The sequence below is a fragment of the Astyanax mexicanus genome, chromosome 12 (assembly GCF_023375975.1).
Source record: "Astyanax mexicanus isolate ESR-SI-001 chromosome 12, AstMex3_surface, whole genome shotgun sequence".
Lineage (NCBI taxonomy): Eukaryota > Metazoa > Chordata > Actinopteri > Characiformes > Acestrorhamphidae > Astyanax > Astyanax mexicanus.
In genome coordinates this window covers 4,851,760-4,868,562 of record NC_064419.1, presented here as the reverse complement: position 1 = coordinate 4,868,562, position 16,803 = coordinate 4,851,760, and the positions used below count along the sequence as shown (strand labels likewise).

Sequence of the window (16,803 nt, the reverse complement as noted above, 5' to 3'; positions counted from 1 at the left end):
ATGGCACACCCTTATTTTAAACATACTCTAGAATCTGATTTAAGCATCTACAGTGTTCAGACTGAGCCACATCTGTACAAATCAGATTAGCATCACATTTTCAAACCACCTTTAAATGTGGTTTAAACCTGATTAAACGCTAAGATGTTTTTTTTACCATCCAGACTATCAAAAATCAGTACAGTCTGGATATGCTAGAAATCTGATTCACCTTATCTTTAAAAGTGATTAGGAAGACCTCCACTGTCTTTTTCACTGCTGCCTCTAATTTCCCCTACCTCTTTTTTTTTTACTCCACAGAGACAACATGCAAGTGTTTGAGGAGCTTTCTGACATTTTCTCTGATCACAACAATTACCTGACCAGCCGAGAGCTGCTGATGAGGGTGAGCGCTGATGTGATTATACAAGTTTGCTTATGATACAGTAAAAAACTACAGAAGTTTAAATGCCAATTGGTTATCCTTTTACAGCTGCTGTAAAAATAAAGATAAAAATAATAAAATAAATATGTTAATAACTGTCGTCTCTCCCTACAGGAAGGAACGTCAAAATTTGCCAATCTGGAGAACTGCGCCAAAGAGCATCAGAAACGCTCTCAGAAGAGACTCCAGCTACAGAAAGATGCGGTGAGTATGAAGAATGTGATGATGTGCTTCAGGTCAGGTTTGGACGTTGTAAAGTTGAATTATTAGTGTAAATTGTAATGATGGTGTTTTTTCTATAGGGGGCGATGCAGGGGACGATTCCTTACCTTGGCACATTTTTAACAGACCTGACGATGCTGGACACGGCACTGCCAGACCTGGTAGAGGTGAGACATTGTTCATTAATATTGAAAATACAGTTTTATACTGTATCTCGTCTCAGTATAGTCACAACTCAAATAAAATAAAACTGTTGAATCTTAAATTAAAGTACTGGTACATCTAAAAAATAATTGAATATCATTGAAAAGTTACTTTTATTACAGTAATTTATCCTTATTGTGTGTCTCGTTCTCAATTTCTCAGGGTGGTCTCATCAACTTTGAGAAGAGGAGGAGGGTAAGCTATTTCTTTTTCTCTATTTCTTGTTCAGCTTCCAAATGTTTGGGGACACCCTTTATAATAAACAGTGACGGAGTATAATATTAATTATTCTCTTTCTTTCTCCAGGAGTTTGAGGTGATCGCTCAGATTAAGCTCCTGCAGTCTGCCTGTAACAGTTACTGCCTCAGCCCTGACTCAGCGTTCCTGCGCTGGTTTAAGAGCCAGTCCCAGCACACTGAGGAAGAGAGGTACAGAGACATGTGATCTCATTTGTCCTTTTTTTATACTCATTTTACAAATTATCTGCTGAAACTGAAATGAATCCATACCTGAAACTGTGATCTGTTTTCTTGTAGTTATGCTCTGTCCTGCGAGATTGAAGGTCTGGGAGACAGCAGCCCTACATCGCCCAAGTCCCGCACCAGCATGGTGAAAAGACTGAGCCTGTGAGTGTGCAATGTCAAGTGTTCATATTACTTCAGTGTCATTATATTAAATTAGTTTCTCAGGGGGTCCTGGGGTAATTTTCTCTTTTATGGGGGGTCCTCTGTGATTTTATTCCCGTCCGGAACGAAGATGTACGTGTTTTTCTTAGATGTCCTCTGAGAAAATTACAGGCCAAATTATCTACTGTTTTTCTCTGACCTCTGTGGTCCTCTGGTAATTTTAGTCCTGTCCGGATCAACATCTCTGAGTTTTGTCACCTCGTGTTTAATAAAATAGCTGCTATTTGTCCACTGCCGCGCACCGTAATTACACTTTGGGTGCGCGTTTCCACAGAGATCCACGTAAACACAACAGCGAGTGGAAATGGAGGTTATTACTAAACGTAATGTCATGTGATCGAGTAAGCCAAAAAAAAAAAACAAAGATCCTCCAGTTTTTTCAATTGCAGTCCGGATGCAAGAGTTTTATCACTGAGTTGAAGTGTGAAATATTTTTTACAAACATTCCCCTGAGAAATTAGTCTGGGTTTCTAGTTCTTTTTACATGTCTGGTCAAATTTAATCGTACAATTGACTTGGTTTGGTTATGAATCTTTTGGAAATAGATAATACATTAAACAACATTTAGAAGGATTATTTATTAATTAATATTTACAGTACAACTCAAATCAGTGATTTAAATGAACAAATCCCATCTGAGTTATACTGCTAGATAAGTGTTGAATTCATGTTATCAGTCATGTTGTTTTTTTTTTTTTTTTTTTTTTTGATAATTACTAATGTTCTATGTTAGTATCACACTCAGCTCAACCTTGTTTACCTCATTCAGGCTTTTCCTGGGAGTGGATGCCACAGCTGCGAGCTCACCGGTGAGAGAAACGCCGAGGTCGCCTCCTACTGGCAGCTCCGGGGAGAGCATGGACTCGGTCAGCGTGTCCTCCAGTGACTCAAGTCCCTCAGACAGCGAGGGCATGACGCCTACGCACACGCTTCACTCTCAGATGAAGAAGGTATGTGCTGAAAGCTGCTTGTGATTTATTATTGTGATTATTACACAATATACTGATTTTTTTTTTTTAATGGCAATTAAAATCCAATCACCAATCCACAAGATATTGTATATTAAATCACTTTTAATCTCTCAGTTGTGCATACTTTTTCCAGCTGAATTTGTATTAGCATCAAGTTCTAATCCAATAGTCTGATGCAGTAAAGCACGATTTGGATTTTATTTTATATTTAAAAAAAAGGAAAATATTTTTCAGACAGTAAGGCGCACTGGATTATAAGATGCAATAAGCGACACTAGTAAGGATAGCTATGTTAAAGTGGGCAAGGGTGTCGCAATTTTCCCCTTCTAATGGGTTAGCTTGGGAAAGCACCAAAACTGTAAAAAAAACCAACTGTAATTCTTAAAAAAAAAGAATTCCGTTTATTTATAATAAGCTTAAATGTCCAATATTTTTAAAGGTAAGCTTTCAGTGAAATTTCTCCAGCACTAAGGCTGGGAGCAGCACCTGTACTTTAGTGGAGTGTCTTTACTGCTCTTTCATACCTTGCTGGAAGAATTCATACATGAATCTGTAAAATCTGTCAGTTTTTGGGAAAGTTAAAGGATTTTATAGTCCGAAAAATGCAGTTTTAATACGCTAAAGTTTCCAGGCTAACTGCATACATTTAATGTGTTATGTTAAAAGCCCAAATTTAGTTATAGAATCTTATTTCTTATATCCTGTCTCTCTTCCAGATGTCCGAGTCTTCCTCCTGTACCTCTCTCCATTCTATGGACACCTCCTCCTCCTCTGCGAGCGGTCCAGCATCTCTCGCCTCTCCAGCACTTCCAGGCTCCGCCCCCTGCACTCATCGCCGCTGTGTCTCGCTCACCCCCCTCTCCCCGTCCTCCCCCTGCTCGCCCTGCCTGCCCCCCGCCTACAACACCCAGGCCCACGACGCCTGCATCATCAGAGTCAGCCTGGAGCAGGGCAACGGAAACCTGTACAAGAGCATCATGGTTAGTTGTGGGAGTTTTTTTTTTTTTTATTAGTGCTTTTTTGGTAGTTTTTTAAATTATTATTAGTTATTTTAGCTGAAGAATTATTATAGTTGTATTAATTGTATTTTTTTCTTTCTAGCTGACCAATCAGGACAAAACCCCAGCCGTGATCAGCAGAGCCATGGCTAAGCACAACTTGGAAGAGGAGCAGGCAGAGGACTATGAGCTGGTCCAGGTCATCTCTGATGAGAGAGGTAATTTAATCCATAAAACCTTTTATTCAGTGCTTCATTTTATAGCTGGAATGTCCTACTTCAGTAGTTCAGTAGTAATTGTAATAATATTACACATCATCTTTTCTGATGCCCATATTGAACATTTTATATCATGACCATTAATTTATAAATTTTCTTATCTTTAAATGAGCTAAAATTATGGCAGACCTGCTCTAATTATCTCTCCCTCTGATTCGTGACCCAGTATTATAAGCTGCTATTGGCCCAATACTATTGAACTGAATCGAATAAAGGCACCGTATAATTGATCCTAAAGAAAATTGCACCTTTTTGGTAGTAAAACATATACTGACATGCAAAAAGTCATGGGATTGGCCCTCAAGGGACCAATTAGGAATGTTCACACCTGTATATGTTCTTTAATGGGAAATGAGAACACTGCTGTTATTTTACTGAACTATTTTGATATTTCACAATATTACTTTAAAAAGTAAAAGTGAATTACACTCTCCACCTCTAGGGGTAGCCCAGGACCAATATATATATATATATATATATATATATATATATATTTCACTTTTTTTTGCATTAAAAAGCTTAAACAATGGGTGAATAAACATGAAAATAGTCAAGAATGCTTAACTTTAATTGCAGAATTTAAAATAATTAAACATTTGTTTTCTATTTTAGCTTTTATTGTTAGTTTTTTTTATTCTTAGGGTACCATACAAGAATTAAAAATATAATTATAAAATTAATTAATTAAGAAAATTAAATACTTGTATTATAATACAAGCTGAATTCAGTTTTTTTTTTTACTTTCATGAAATGTAAATTTTATTGCAGAATTGAAAATATATTTTTTTCTATTTGTTTTCTATTCCAGCTAGACTAGAGGCTATTATTATAAGATTTATACATTTTCTCAACATGCTCTTCTTCCCCTCTTTCTTTTTTTTTTTTTGTTCTATCTTTTAGAGCTGGTGATCCCGGACAACGCCAACGTCTTCTACGCCATGAACACCTCGGCCAACTTTGACTTCGTTCTGCGCGCGAGAGGCTCCGAGAGACGGCCGGTTCAGCTGCGTTCTCGCTGCAGCTCCACACTCCCACGAGCACAGCACCGAGCCAGCCTGTCCCTCAGGCTCAGCAAGGTCACACTGTGACCTTAGACCTTAGTTAGACCTGGGGCCTGGAGCTGGGGTCAGCGGAGGACTCGTATTATTACTATTACTCTTACCTGTCTGTGGAGAGTCTACGTTTAAATTGGAGTAAATTGGAACGGTGCCTGTGGAGGACTGCCATGAGAGTGCAATAACACCCAGAAAACGCCAGTCAGTGTTCCTGACCTGCTTCTTAGCGCTTGAATGAATGTGTTTTTTTGTTTTCCGTTATTATTATTTCAGCACTGTTAAAAAATATACATTTCTAAGTTCTTTTTAGGGGAACCTTTTAGGTTCTTTCTTTTTTTTTAGTTTGAAACTTTGGAGGAACCCCTTTAGAATAAAAATAATTAATTAAAAAAATAAATTGAAGCCTCCTCCACAGTTTTAAACTGAAGAAACTCTAAAAAGTCTTCTAGAAACTTAGAATTTTTTTTTATATTTTAGCAGTCTGCCCTCCATTCGCAGGCTGTGCCTTCTTCAGTCCTGTTGCCTTGAGCTGCTCCCTGTGCTGTATCCTGGTTCAGAAGGGTCACAGAGGAGTTCTTAACCATGACCCTTAAAGAAGAGACTGTGGACTCTGATTGGACCTCTGTAGCTGGAGGATGGATGTTTTGGAGAAAAACCCAAGTCGTTGTCAGTATTCAGCTCTTAATTAGAGCGTTTATATGTATATATATATATATATATATATATGTGTGTATATGTCTATGTGCTGGAAATCGGACAAAAAGACTTCTTCTATTGCCTTTATAATGATGATGAAGATGATGAAGATAAAGAAAGGATTATCGCATCAGTATTTGAAGTGATCGTTGGGATCTGTGATGTAATATGCCTTTTTTTTCCCCTCCGTGTCCTCGTGTGTGCACTGTGTGGACAGCTTGGACAATATGGACAGTAAGGACAGTGTGGACAACAGCAGCAGCAGCATCTTTGAGGACATTAATACATCTAAAGACATTAATATTATAATTATTAGAGTGACTTTATAGTGCTGTCCTGCTGCCTCTTCCCTGCAGTCTCTTTAAAAATCTCTAAACCTCTCTATAACGACCTTGTGTCTCTCATATTGTGAGCTGTGTGACGAATGCAGAAATGCAGCATTCTGATTGGTTCTCGCCGGGCTTTATTAAGTCTGTGGTGTGTGAATATTAACGTTTGGAGTGGTGCCTAGCAGGTGGTCGTACCGATAGGAAGGGTGGCCACGCTTGAATCTGGACTGAGCTAAGAGCTGAGCTCTGATTGGTTGCACTTGCTAGTAGAGGAGCTAGTGGGAGGAGCTTGAGAAAAGAAAAGAAAAGAGAGGATGAGAGAGAGAGAGAAAGAGGATCCACTATTGCAATCTTCCTCCCGCTCCTTACATCCAGTAGGAATGACGGACTTTAGTGATTTTATATGTATTGTATGTTTTGTATGACTGAAGGAAAACAAAAATAGCTGTAATATTATTAAGAGAAGGATTTACTATGTTTTTTATTGATTTGTAACTAAAAAAAAATGTTAGAAAAGATGTGAAAACTGTGAAGCCATGAAGCCGTGACTGTATAATGATAGGTTTTCGATGTTAACTGACCCCAGTAATGTCCTTCAGGACCCCCGGCTAGTCCACGTTTTCATACACACTTCATTATATTACTACTACTTCATCTACTACATCTTTAAATAATTATTAATAATGATTTTTTATCATAATACATTTGTAAAAACAATTAATAATATATATATATATATACACAGTGTAAAAGGCAGGGTTGTCAAGGTCAAGTTGACTACTTATAATGTTACTTATTATATGACTGTTATTATTACTATATTATCAGTACTGTATTAATTGTTATTTTTATTACTACAATAATTATTTATTGCTACTACTATAAAGGTGGCCTTTAACACTTTTATTTATTATTAATTATATTACAATGGTGTATGTCTCTACTATTACTAATATACCTAAAAATGATAGTATATCATATAAAATATATAATATATTCTCGCTGTCCAATGAAAAACATGTATCTCCAAAACAGCAACGATATGATATAACCTTTGTAACTTTCAATGGAAGTAAAAAAAAAAAAAAAAAAAAAAAGAAGAAGGAAAAGAGTTTAAAGCAGGTAATTTTGAAGAATTTCTATTGGTCCATTCTTTAAGAAATTCTGAGAGAGTGTATAGAAATATTTGTGTGTTCAAATTGTATTGTAAACTTAAAAAAAAAAGAAGGAAAAAAATGAAGACAGTGACGATATATAAATTATTTATTATATATAATATACTATTATTTTTAGAAGTAGTAGTAATAGTGAGGACATATACCTTTTTTTAAATAATTAATAGTAAGTGTTTAAGGCCACCTTTATAGAAGTAGTAATAAATAGTATGAAAAATATTGTAGTAATAAAAATAAATACAAATAAATACAATATTAATATTTTAGTAATAATAACAGTAATGATGGTGATGGTGGTCATAATTAGTAACGTAATAAGTCAACTTGAGACAACCCTGCCGTTTACACTGTTATTACTTGTTTTCATGAGTTTATTAGTTAGTCTAAATATAAACATTTAAATATAAATAAATATACATTTGTAAGATACAAGTGAAAGGGGTGGGATTTTGCCAGTCACCCTCGTAATACAACGTAATAAGAATAAATCATACAATAATAATTGGATTGTAATTGTAATAAGAAAAAGTAAAAAATAATAGTAATGGTTTAAATAATGGTAATATTAGTTGTATATTGATAAAAATAGTAGTACTAACAGCAGTAGTAGTAGTAGTAATAATAACTGTTTTAAGTGTGTAATTCTATAATTGGTTAAAATGTGGACTAGTCTGAGGGTCCTACAGACCTGAGTGGAGAAACTGCCCGCCTATATTGGTCAGTACGGATCTTAAGCACACTTTATTCTCCTGACTGAACACAGTGAAATATGATCACACTAACTTTCCCACTTTTTATGCACTAAGCTAATTAATTATTCCCATCAGCCTTTAATACAGTGTTTTATTCACTGAAAGCTTACTGGCTACTGGCTCCACTATTCGTTTAACACCCCAACAGCCTCTCCTCACGTTCTGCACGGGTGTGTTTCTGACTTTTATACACTTTATTAATGAGTTTAAAGGTGTAAAGATGAGTTATGGTTGAGTGTTTCGGATGTGGAAGAATAGGAGGGGTAGCACTAGTCTGTGCCCTACAGAGTACAGTGTATACGGTAGGAGGGGCTAGGGTCGTCCACCAATATGTGATCATTTATATATAAATAACTGGTTAAAATGTGTAAATATATACAAATATGTCATTCAGAGTGGATTTTTGTGAATTGTTATGTTTTATAGAAATATACATCACAGTTGGGGTCAATTGGAAGAGTTAGAAAAATGGTTAAAAGCTCCTCTAAAAGCAAATTTTAAAGCCAGAATTTCAGATATTGACACAACACCAGTTTTTTTTTCTTCTTCTATTGTTTAGAATGTTCAACAAAAGCCTGCCTTAGCTCACTTAAATTATAAATGGCTTAAAAACATGATTTTTATACCAAGCATGGTTTCTGGTTCATTTAATTCAGCCTAGACTGTCTCTTTAGTTAGGTTGGACCAGTTTAGACCAACATGATTTATTATAGTTTTTTTTAAAGAGCTTCAGATTAATATATAATTTTAAAAGTACAATATTTACCCCCCAAAAAGTTCTATGTATTTTTCACTTTATTTCACCATCACTATTATGACAATGGGACCAATCCCCACACCACTGTACAAAAGCTGTTCCTCCACATCCACTCTGAATGACTGTATTTACATCATAAATACTGAATTGAACAGATTTAATACAATAAAAATGGTGGAATTCGTCTTGAAAGTGCTAAAAACATCTGGAGCCTGAATTTTATAAGCTTTGTTGAGCTTAAGCAGTAAAAAATAAGGCCATTAGTTCTGTTCGGCTTTCTTTCTACAGCATTTATTTTATTTTATTTCATTCTGTTTTACATTGTCCTGCTAACACACACACACACACACACACACACTGCCCTGCAGTCCTGCAGTGTTCCTGCATGGTTCTCATGGTTCTAATAATTCTCAGTCCTGTAATAAATAAATGTGCCATATGTACTTTTTTAAAGCCATGTTCTGATCATCGTCTGCCAGACTGACTGAATTCTTCATCGTTTCAGTGAGCGTAAAGCAGTCCGCATGCTGCTTGACTGAGTCTGTGGTCGTCTGTCCTTCTGTCTGTCTTAAATTCTAAAGCAGCACTTGTGAATTTCTCTCGTATTTTGAGTTTTTTTTTCTTCATTGCCAAAGAATTTTCTATCTACAAGAGTTAGTGAATAAATTATCGTTATTATGATGAAATGTTTTTGTAATTGAATATTAATTTTCCTGAATTAAAACTGAACTGACTGAAGAATGTGTGACGCGTGATTCTTGAAAAATGAATAGAAAGTGTCTTTACCGATTTTTAGTGTGGACTAAAGTCCAGACAGATATAAAGATCATTATCAGAGTGGTGGGTGTTGCTGTTCTCTAAACACACTTTTAGAGTGTACAGAAACTAAATTATACAAAACCTGAACCTGAATAAAACCATTTTACACCTGAATTAAAAAAACAAGCCTTCGTTTGAAGTTCTATGAAGTGAATTTTGTGCCAAAAATTTTACAAAAATCCGCAATCAAATTTTTAAGAATCAAAAGGAAAAAAATGTATGTTGCAAATTCAAAGGAGAAAAAATACAGAGCAAATGTATATTTTTAAATATACTTGGTTACTTTATTATCCTTTGCAGTTATCTTTAAATTATTACTGGATTTAGCCAGTCTTTGCCTTGATTTGTGTGTTTTTGTGAATTTTCTGTGGATTTTTAATTTTTTTGTGTTAAAAACTTTTGCTTCTGCTTCATTTTTTTTGCTTCTGATTTTTGGCACAGTTTTCACGGGTGGGCGGGGCTTAGAAGAAGGCGTTCCCCTTGAATCTCCATTGGTCAGCTGGTTTTGGACTGACAGGTGCCCTGAACCTCGTCTGAGACTGACCACGCCCCCAAACACCCCGCCAGTTTCAAGCGTTCTTCATAACACCTCGTTAAAGTGAGCATTTTTTTAATGAAGTGAAACACTTGCTTAGAGAATAAATATAATATTAATCATAACGTTTTTATGAAATTTAATTGTAAAAGTATCTGCTGCTGCTGTTGTTCACTGAAACCTGCTCACTTCCGTGTTTGGAAGCACGCTTGAAACTGGCGGGGTGTTAGGGGGCGTGGTCAGTCTCAGACGAGGGTTAGGGCACCAGCAGTCAGTCCAAAACCAGCTGACCAATGGAGATTCAAGGGTAACGCCTTCTTCTAAGCCCCGCCCACCCGTGAAAAGCGTGCCAAAACTCAGAAGCAAAAAACTGAAGCAGAAGAAAAAGAGAGATTCCAAAAGCAAAAGTCTTTAACAGAAAAAAAACACAAAAATACACAAATAAAAGCAAAGACTAGAAAATCCAAACTGAAATCATTTTAAAATAACTGCAAAGGATAATAAAGTAAGCAAGTATATTTAAAAACATATATTTGCTAAATATTTTTTCTCTTATGATTTTGCAACATATAATTTTTCCTTTTGATAAAAAAAATTGATTGCAGATTTTTTTTTTGTGTGTGTAAAACATTTGGCACAAAATTCACTCCATCGATAATCATCAATAATAAAGGAAATAAACGCTTAAAAAAGATCACTATGTGTGTAATACATCTATATAATACATTAGTTTCATATTTTGAACTGAATTACTGAAATAAAGTAACTTTTCATTGATTTTCTATTTATTTTTTTGTTTTTTTGAGATACACTAGCAGCTTACTGCATTCATTAGAAAACTGAAGCTGTCTGTGATCTGTAAGTCCTCAACTGTGAACTTAAGTGAACTTCCCTTTCAAGTCAAGAAGCAGCCAATCAGAGCGCTCGTCTCCTGCATTCGTCACGCAGCTCACAGTAAGAGAGATGCTGTCATTGACTGATATAAACTGCAGGGGGCAGCAAAACAGCGCTAATCCTGTTACTGCTTATCATTTCAACCACAACCCACTGCTGCCTTCACTGTGCACACAGTGCACACGAGGACATGGAGAAGTGCACACACTGATAATGATGACATACATCACAGTTCCAACCAATTACATTCAGTACTGATGCATAATATGTGCTTATAAAATTCTTACGATAATATTCTGACGATGTAAATTCAAATGTAAACCTGTTATCCATCTTTATAGGATCAATTTGTAGTTTTATAACTAAAGATTGTAGTTCTATCCTATCTGTTTCTCTGCATACTTATATTTTAATTATTATCCTCCTTTAAATCCTCCTGGATCGTTTATTCTCAACACTGCAGTGATAAGCAATGATTAGCATGGTGGTGGCGTACACTGCAGCAGTGCTGCTGGAGTTTTTAAACACCTGCATCACTGCTGGACTGTGTGGTGAATGAGTCTGTCTATCTGATTTAACTGACTGAGTTAAATTCACCCTAGCTTAGCCCTTCTGTTTAGGATTGGGTTCTGGTTTAGACCTTCGCCTGTTTTTGGACCTTGCTCTCTGCCTTGCCCATGGTTTGTGTTATTGATCTTCTGTTTATGACCTTCTGCTTCAGTTACTCTGATATGTTATTTATTTATGCTGCCTTACTGTTGTTAGCTACACTTGTGCTTAGTTTTTCCTGTTACACTGTTCTAAATTCTCTGATTGTGACACTTGTAACACTGCAAAAAGTGCTATTTGACAATAAAAAAAAGAATAATCAGATGTATTTTATCTATTCTGTAAAGTTCGTTTCAACCACAATAATAAAATGATCTAGAAAATAAATTATTAAAAACTTTTGTCCCCTGCGTTTTAGGAGAACGTAGGAAAATCTAAAAGGTTCACAAACTTTAAAGTATCACTCTGAATAAAGCAAAACGTAAAGAAGCTTCTTATTTCTTAATAACCCTTAAAAAAAGCAGAACAAACAGATCAAGACAAGTGAGGATGCTGGAGGAGTGCTGTGAGTGCTGCTGGAGTGAACCCCGGAGTAAAGAGCCTCCGCAAAGCTTCCTCTGTGTTTCTGCTTTACCAAACATCTAACAATAAAAAGAGAGAGAGAGAGAGAGGGACAGAGAGAGAAAGAGAGAGAGAGATAGTGTGTGTGTGTGTGTGTGTGTGTGTGTGTGTGTGTGTGTATCGACAGCATTAAAGCAGACTAGTATATGAGGTAAACTGAAATATACACACACTAAAAAAAAGAGACAAAACTGAACAAATAGCTCTTTCATCTCATTCTGGAGCATCACTGAAGATCCACTGAGATGATTCACCTAAAGATTTGGGACTAAACCTGTGATCAGACTCTTTGCTTTGAAGTGAAATAGTGACACATCTCTTCTGAAACACTGCAGAAAAACACACAAATATTTTTGGACACCCCTTTTAATAAGTTGTTATCATTGCCATCATTGCTGAAACAGATGTGCAAATGTTAAAATGCATAAACAGCTTGTCTAGTTCCTGTACAGAAGAACAACTGCTAGGCCAGTTGATCTAGCATCTCAAAAAAATAGAATATCATTGAAAAGTTACTTTTTTTTCAGTAATTCAGTTCAAAATGTGAAACTCATATATTATATAGATGTATTAAACACGCAGAGTGAGCTTTTTTTTTCTTTTATTATTGATGATTACAGATTACAGCTAATAAAAACCCAAAAATCAGATTCTCAGAAAATTAGAATATTATATAAGACTAATTGGTACTTTTGGCAGTGTGGGCAGTGTGCCAAAATCCTGCTGGAAAATGAAATCTGAAATCCGCACCTCTATAAAAGTTGTCAGTAGCAGAGGGAAGCATGAAGTGCTGTAAGATTTTGTGGGAAAACAAAACTGCTTTAGACTTAAGACTTTAGACTTGATAATAAAACACAGTGGATCAACACCAGCAGATGACGTCTCTTTATCCAAACCATCACTGATTGGTGGAAACTTCACACTAGACCTCAAGCAGTTTGGACTGTGTGTCTCTCCACTCTTCCTCCAGACTCTGCTCCCTTGATTTACAAATGAAATGATGAAAATAAAATTTACTGATGATCAGTGATGGTTTGGAGAGACATGTCTCAACATCTGCTGGTGTTGATCCACTGTGTTTTATTATCAAGTCTAAAGTCAGTGCAGATTTGTTTTCCCGCAAAATCTTACAGCACTTCATGCTTCCCTCTGCTGCTGACAACTTTTATAGAGATGCAGATTTCATTTTCCAGCAGGACTTGGCACACTGCCCACACTGCCAAAAGTACCAATTGGTCTTATATAATATTCTAATTTTCTTAAAAAAAATTTTTTTAAACAATTAAAATAGATCCCTTTGTGTCTAATACATCTCATCCGTTTAAGCAGCTTACGCACCGTTTAATCAAATGAAAAAGGAAAAATACTTTTTTAATTATTAAAAAAAATGATCTCTGTTGTTTTCTCACCCTACTGATTAAATAAAACAGAAAAACAGACAGGCCTGTTTTTTTAGCTGGACTGCCATTGGTTACGTAGAATTGATCTATTATATAGTGTGCCTTCCAGGCTTCAAAGGAGAACTCTGGTGTGAAATGATGGACTTTAAAAAAATACTTTACACTCGACTCCGTCTCCTCCCTTCTTTAGCTAAATTTACTTAAACTGAGGGGATTTTGTAAAATGTGTAAAACATACATTTACAAAACCTATCAAAGAACTTAAATTAGGCTTACTAAAAACATGTGAATTTTTTAATTGGTGAGGCCCTATTGAACAACCTGCGTCCACAGCGATAAAATAGCGTCAGAGTTTAATAATTTATCTACACTGATGGGTGTGGTGGTATGGAATAGAGGTGGGTTCTGGTAAATTTCCAGCGTGTTTCTATTTTGGCGGCGTGAAAAACATGTGCGCCACTGACTGATTGAAACCCTGACAACAGTCAACAGTCAGCCACCCAATACAGCGATAAATTAGCATCAGAGTTTAAGAATTTATCTACACTGGTGGGTGTGGTGGTCTGGAATTGAGGTGGGTTCTGGTAAATTTCCAGCGTGTTTCTATTTTGGCGGCGTGAAAAACATGTGCGCCACTGACCGATTAAAACCCTGACAGCAGTCAACAGTCAGCCACCCAATACAGCGATAAATTAGCATCAGAGTTTAAGAATTTATCTACACTGAGTGTACTTGGTGTGGTGGTCTGGAAGTGAGGTGGGTTCTGGTAAATTTACAGTGTGTTTGGCGGCGTGAAAAACAGGTGTGCTACTGACTGATTATAACCCTGACAACAGTCAACAGTCAGCCACCCAATACTATTCACTATGCAGAAGCGCAGTGCACCACACTCTCAACTTTATCTCAACAATAAACAGAATAAAGAGTAAAATAACTGTTCTTGTATATTTTATAAAAAAAAAAAAAAAAGCTCATAAAATTTAAAGGCCTACTCTACCGCACCAACACAGACTGCTGTGTACCAGAGTTTGGTAGAAGAAAGTTTTTCAGTGTAAACAGAGTGTTGGGGGGCCGCTAGCTGTAAACCACGCTTTATTAGCAAGATTTATAGGGGTCATTGGCAAGCGGCCCCTATTCCCTCGCATTCATTATTAACAACATTAGCATTTTGGGGTGAAGTATCGCTTTAAGCTACAGTCTGCTGATATGAGCAATGAAGCCCCAGCCTCCTTCAGCTTCCTCCCATAACTCTCTGCCCGACTTCTCTTCACCTAGAGCTCCGTGTCTATCATCCACAGCGTGTTTAATGGGTTACACTGAGCTGCACTAGCCTGGATGAGCTGAATTTATTTTAATAATTAGAGGAAATTTGAAACTGCCTTAATATTATAAAATAATGTTTTCTTTAAAAAAATCTTGAATTAATGAATAACGTTGAGTTATTATGTGTAAATTGTAAGCTAATTAAGTAAATTTACTGTATATACAGTGGTGTAAAAAATGTATTTGCTTCCTTACTGATTTCTTTAGTTTTTGCATTTTTGTCATAACTACACTTTTTAGATTATCAAACAAATTTTATTATCAGATAAATATAACTTGAGTATATATGGAAAAAATATATAAACCGTCCTAAAACTATGAGTTTCTTTGATTTGACCAAATTTAAAACTGCTTCAAATTTTGCACTAGGAGTAAAGCAGCATAAAGTTATCCAAAAGCAGTGTGTAAGACTGGTGGAGGAGAACATGATGCCAAGATGCATGAAAACTGTGATTAAAATTATTATATATAGGGTTATTCCATTAAATATTGATTTCTGAACTTTATTAATACTTTATGAATATGAACTTGTTTTCTTTGCATTGAGTTTTTTTTTTGTTATTTCAGCCATTTCTTATTTTCTGCAAATAAATGCTCTAAATGACAAATTTTATTTATTTATAATATTATTATTATTATTATTATTATTATTATTATTATTATTTTATTTTTGGTACATCAATTAGCAATTCCTTTGTATTTTAATTCTACTTCAACATAAAATCAACAGGTAGCCAGGTAATGGTAATATATGCTCTCCAGGTTTACCTGAGGTGACCTAGGAAAAATACCTTTGCAAGCCACTGTATTTGAGTTAAAATTTTGGTAACACTTCAAAATAAGACTACTAACCTTATAAAGGCTTTATGAATGGTTTATAAATGAATAAACAGAGTTTATTAATGGTTATTAATTAGGTTGCAAAAACTTTAAACCCCATTAATAAGCAGTTAATGAATATATGACACATACAGTGAGCTGAAAATGAGCAAAATAATGATTCCACACTCATTTATGCTGTCAAAGCTCAGATCTTTCTAGATTCTGATTTTACTTTGTGTGTTTTCCATCAATCAGCATTAAATTTGTCATATTAATATATTTCTAAGTATGTGTAACTATTTACCATAAATCAAATGACTAAGTTGCTTTTTAAATTGGTGGGTTTTAACTGCTTATCAATGGTTTTTAATGGTTTTTAAGGCATTTACAACCTAATCAATAATAAGTGATAAGTGATAATAACACATTAATAAATCCTTTATGAAGGTAGTCTTATTTTAAAGTGGTACCAAAATTTGTAATTTAATAATTCAATTATTAATTTAATTCTGTGCTCAAATTAGAGTCACTAAAATGAAAAGTTTTCATTTACAACTTAGATAACTGATGTACATTATAATATTACTATCACTAATTCAAATTAGATATAGAATCTGGGTTAACAGGCTATTTATGTAGCGCTGCTGGGATATGGAGTCCATATGCAGTCTGGGGATGAAGCAGGACATGCAGGACACGCTTCCCCAGATAGCAAGCATACGTTGGCTCAACGTTGGCTCAACGTCATTGTTTACGTTGGCATGGCGTTGGGCAATCCCGTTGATCCAACGTCATTTTGGCCAGTGGGCCTACGTTGGCCTGACGTTGGGTGCCAACCAATGATGTTGGGACTACGTTGGCCTGACGTTGGCCCAACGTTGAGTGTCCAACCAATATTTGACGTTGGGACGACGTTAGCCTGACGTTGGGTGCCAACCAATGTTAGATGTTGGGCCTACGTTGGCCTAATGTTGGCTTCTGACCAGTTAACATTAGCAAGACAAGGGCTTTGTACCTTTATATAGTGAAATCTATTAGCCCACAAATCCTCTGTAGTGTCATCACAAAAAGCAGGAGAGGCGATGCAGACCTGCTCTGACGGCGGAGAGTCTCGGGGGAGTTATGTAAAGCAAACAGAATAATTCCCTTTAATTTTCATTAATATTTATGCTGAGGCAATATGAGTGGCTGCGCTTTACATGCAGCAACACCATATAATGCAGCATTCAAAATGCATGAGGAGAAGAAATTTCAGTGGCGTGAGGGAGCGGTGATAGGTGAGCGGCTCTCAGG

At 35.8% G+C, this 16,803-nt stretch overlaps 1 protein-coding gene across 2 annotated transcripts in view; it reads left to right on the top strand.

The window, feature by feature from the left end:
- Positions 1 to 8,990, top strand: part of rgl1 (ral guanine nucleotide dissociation stimulator-like 1) — a 53,987-nt gene extending 44,997 nt beyond the window's left edge. For both annotated transcript variants that reach the window (XM_007245813.4, XM_007245814.4), the window contains exons 9-18: positions 301 to 385; positions 539 to 628; positions 727 to 813; positions 1,013 to 1,045; positions 1,157 to 1,278; positions 1,387 to 1,476; positions 2,306 to 2,486; positions 3,224 to 3,487; positions 3,609 to 3,723; positions 4,684 to 8,990. In XM_007245813.4, coding sequence (XP_007245875.3) covers positions 301 to 385; positions 539 to 628; positions 727 to 813; positions 1,013 to 1,045; positions 1,157 to 1,278; positions 1,387 to 1,476; positions 2,306 to 2,486; positions 3,224 to 3,487; positions 3,609 to 3,723; positions 4,684 to 4,871 — 1,255 coding nt within the window. In that variant the 3' untranslated portion in view covers positions 4,872 to 8,990. The remainder of the gene's footprint in view (positions 1 to 300; positions 386 to 538; positions 629 to 726; positions 814 to 1,012; positions 1,046 to 1,156; positions 1,279 to 1,386; positions 1,477 to 2,305; positions 2,487 to 3,223; positions 3,488 to 3,608; positions 3,724 to 4,683) is intronic.
- Positions 8,991 to 16,803: the final 7,813 nt, after the last annotated feature.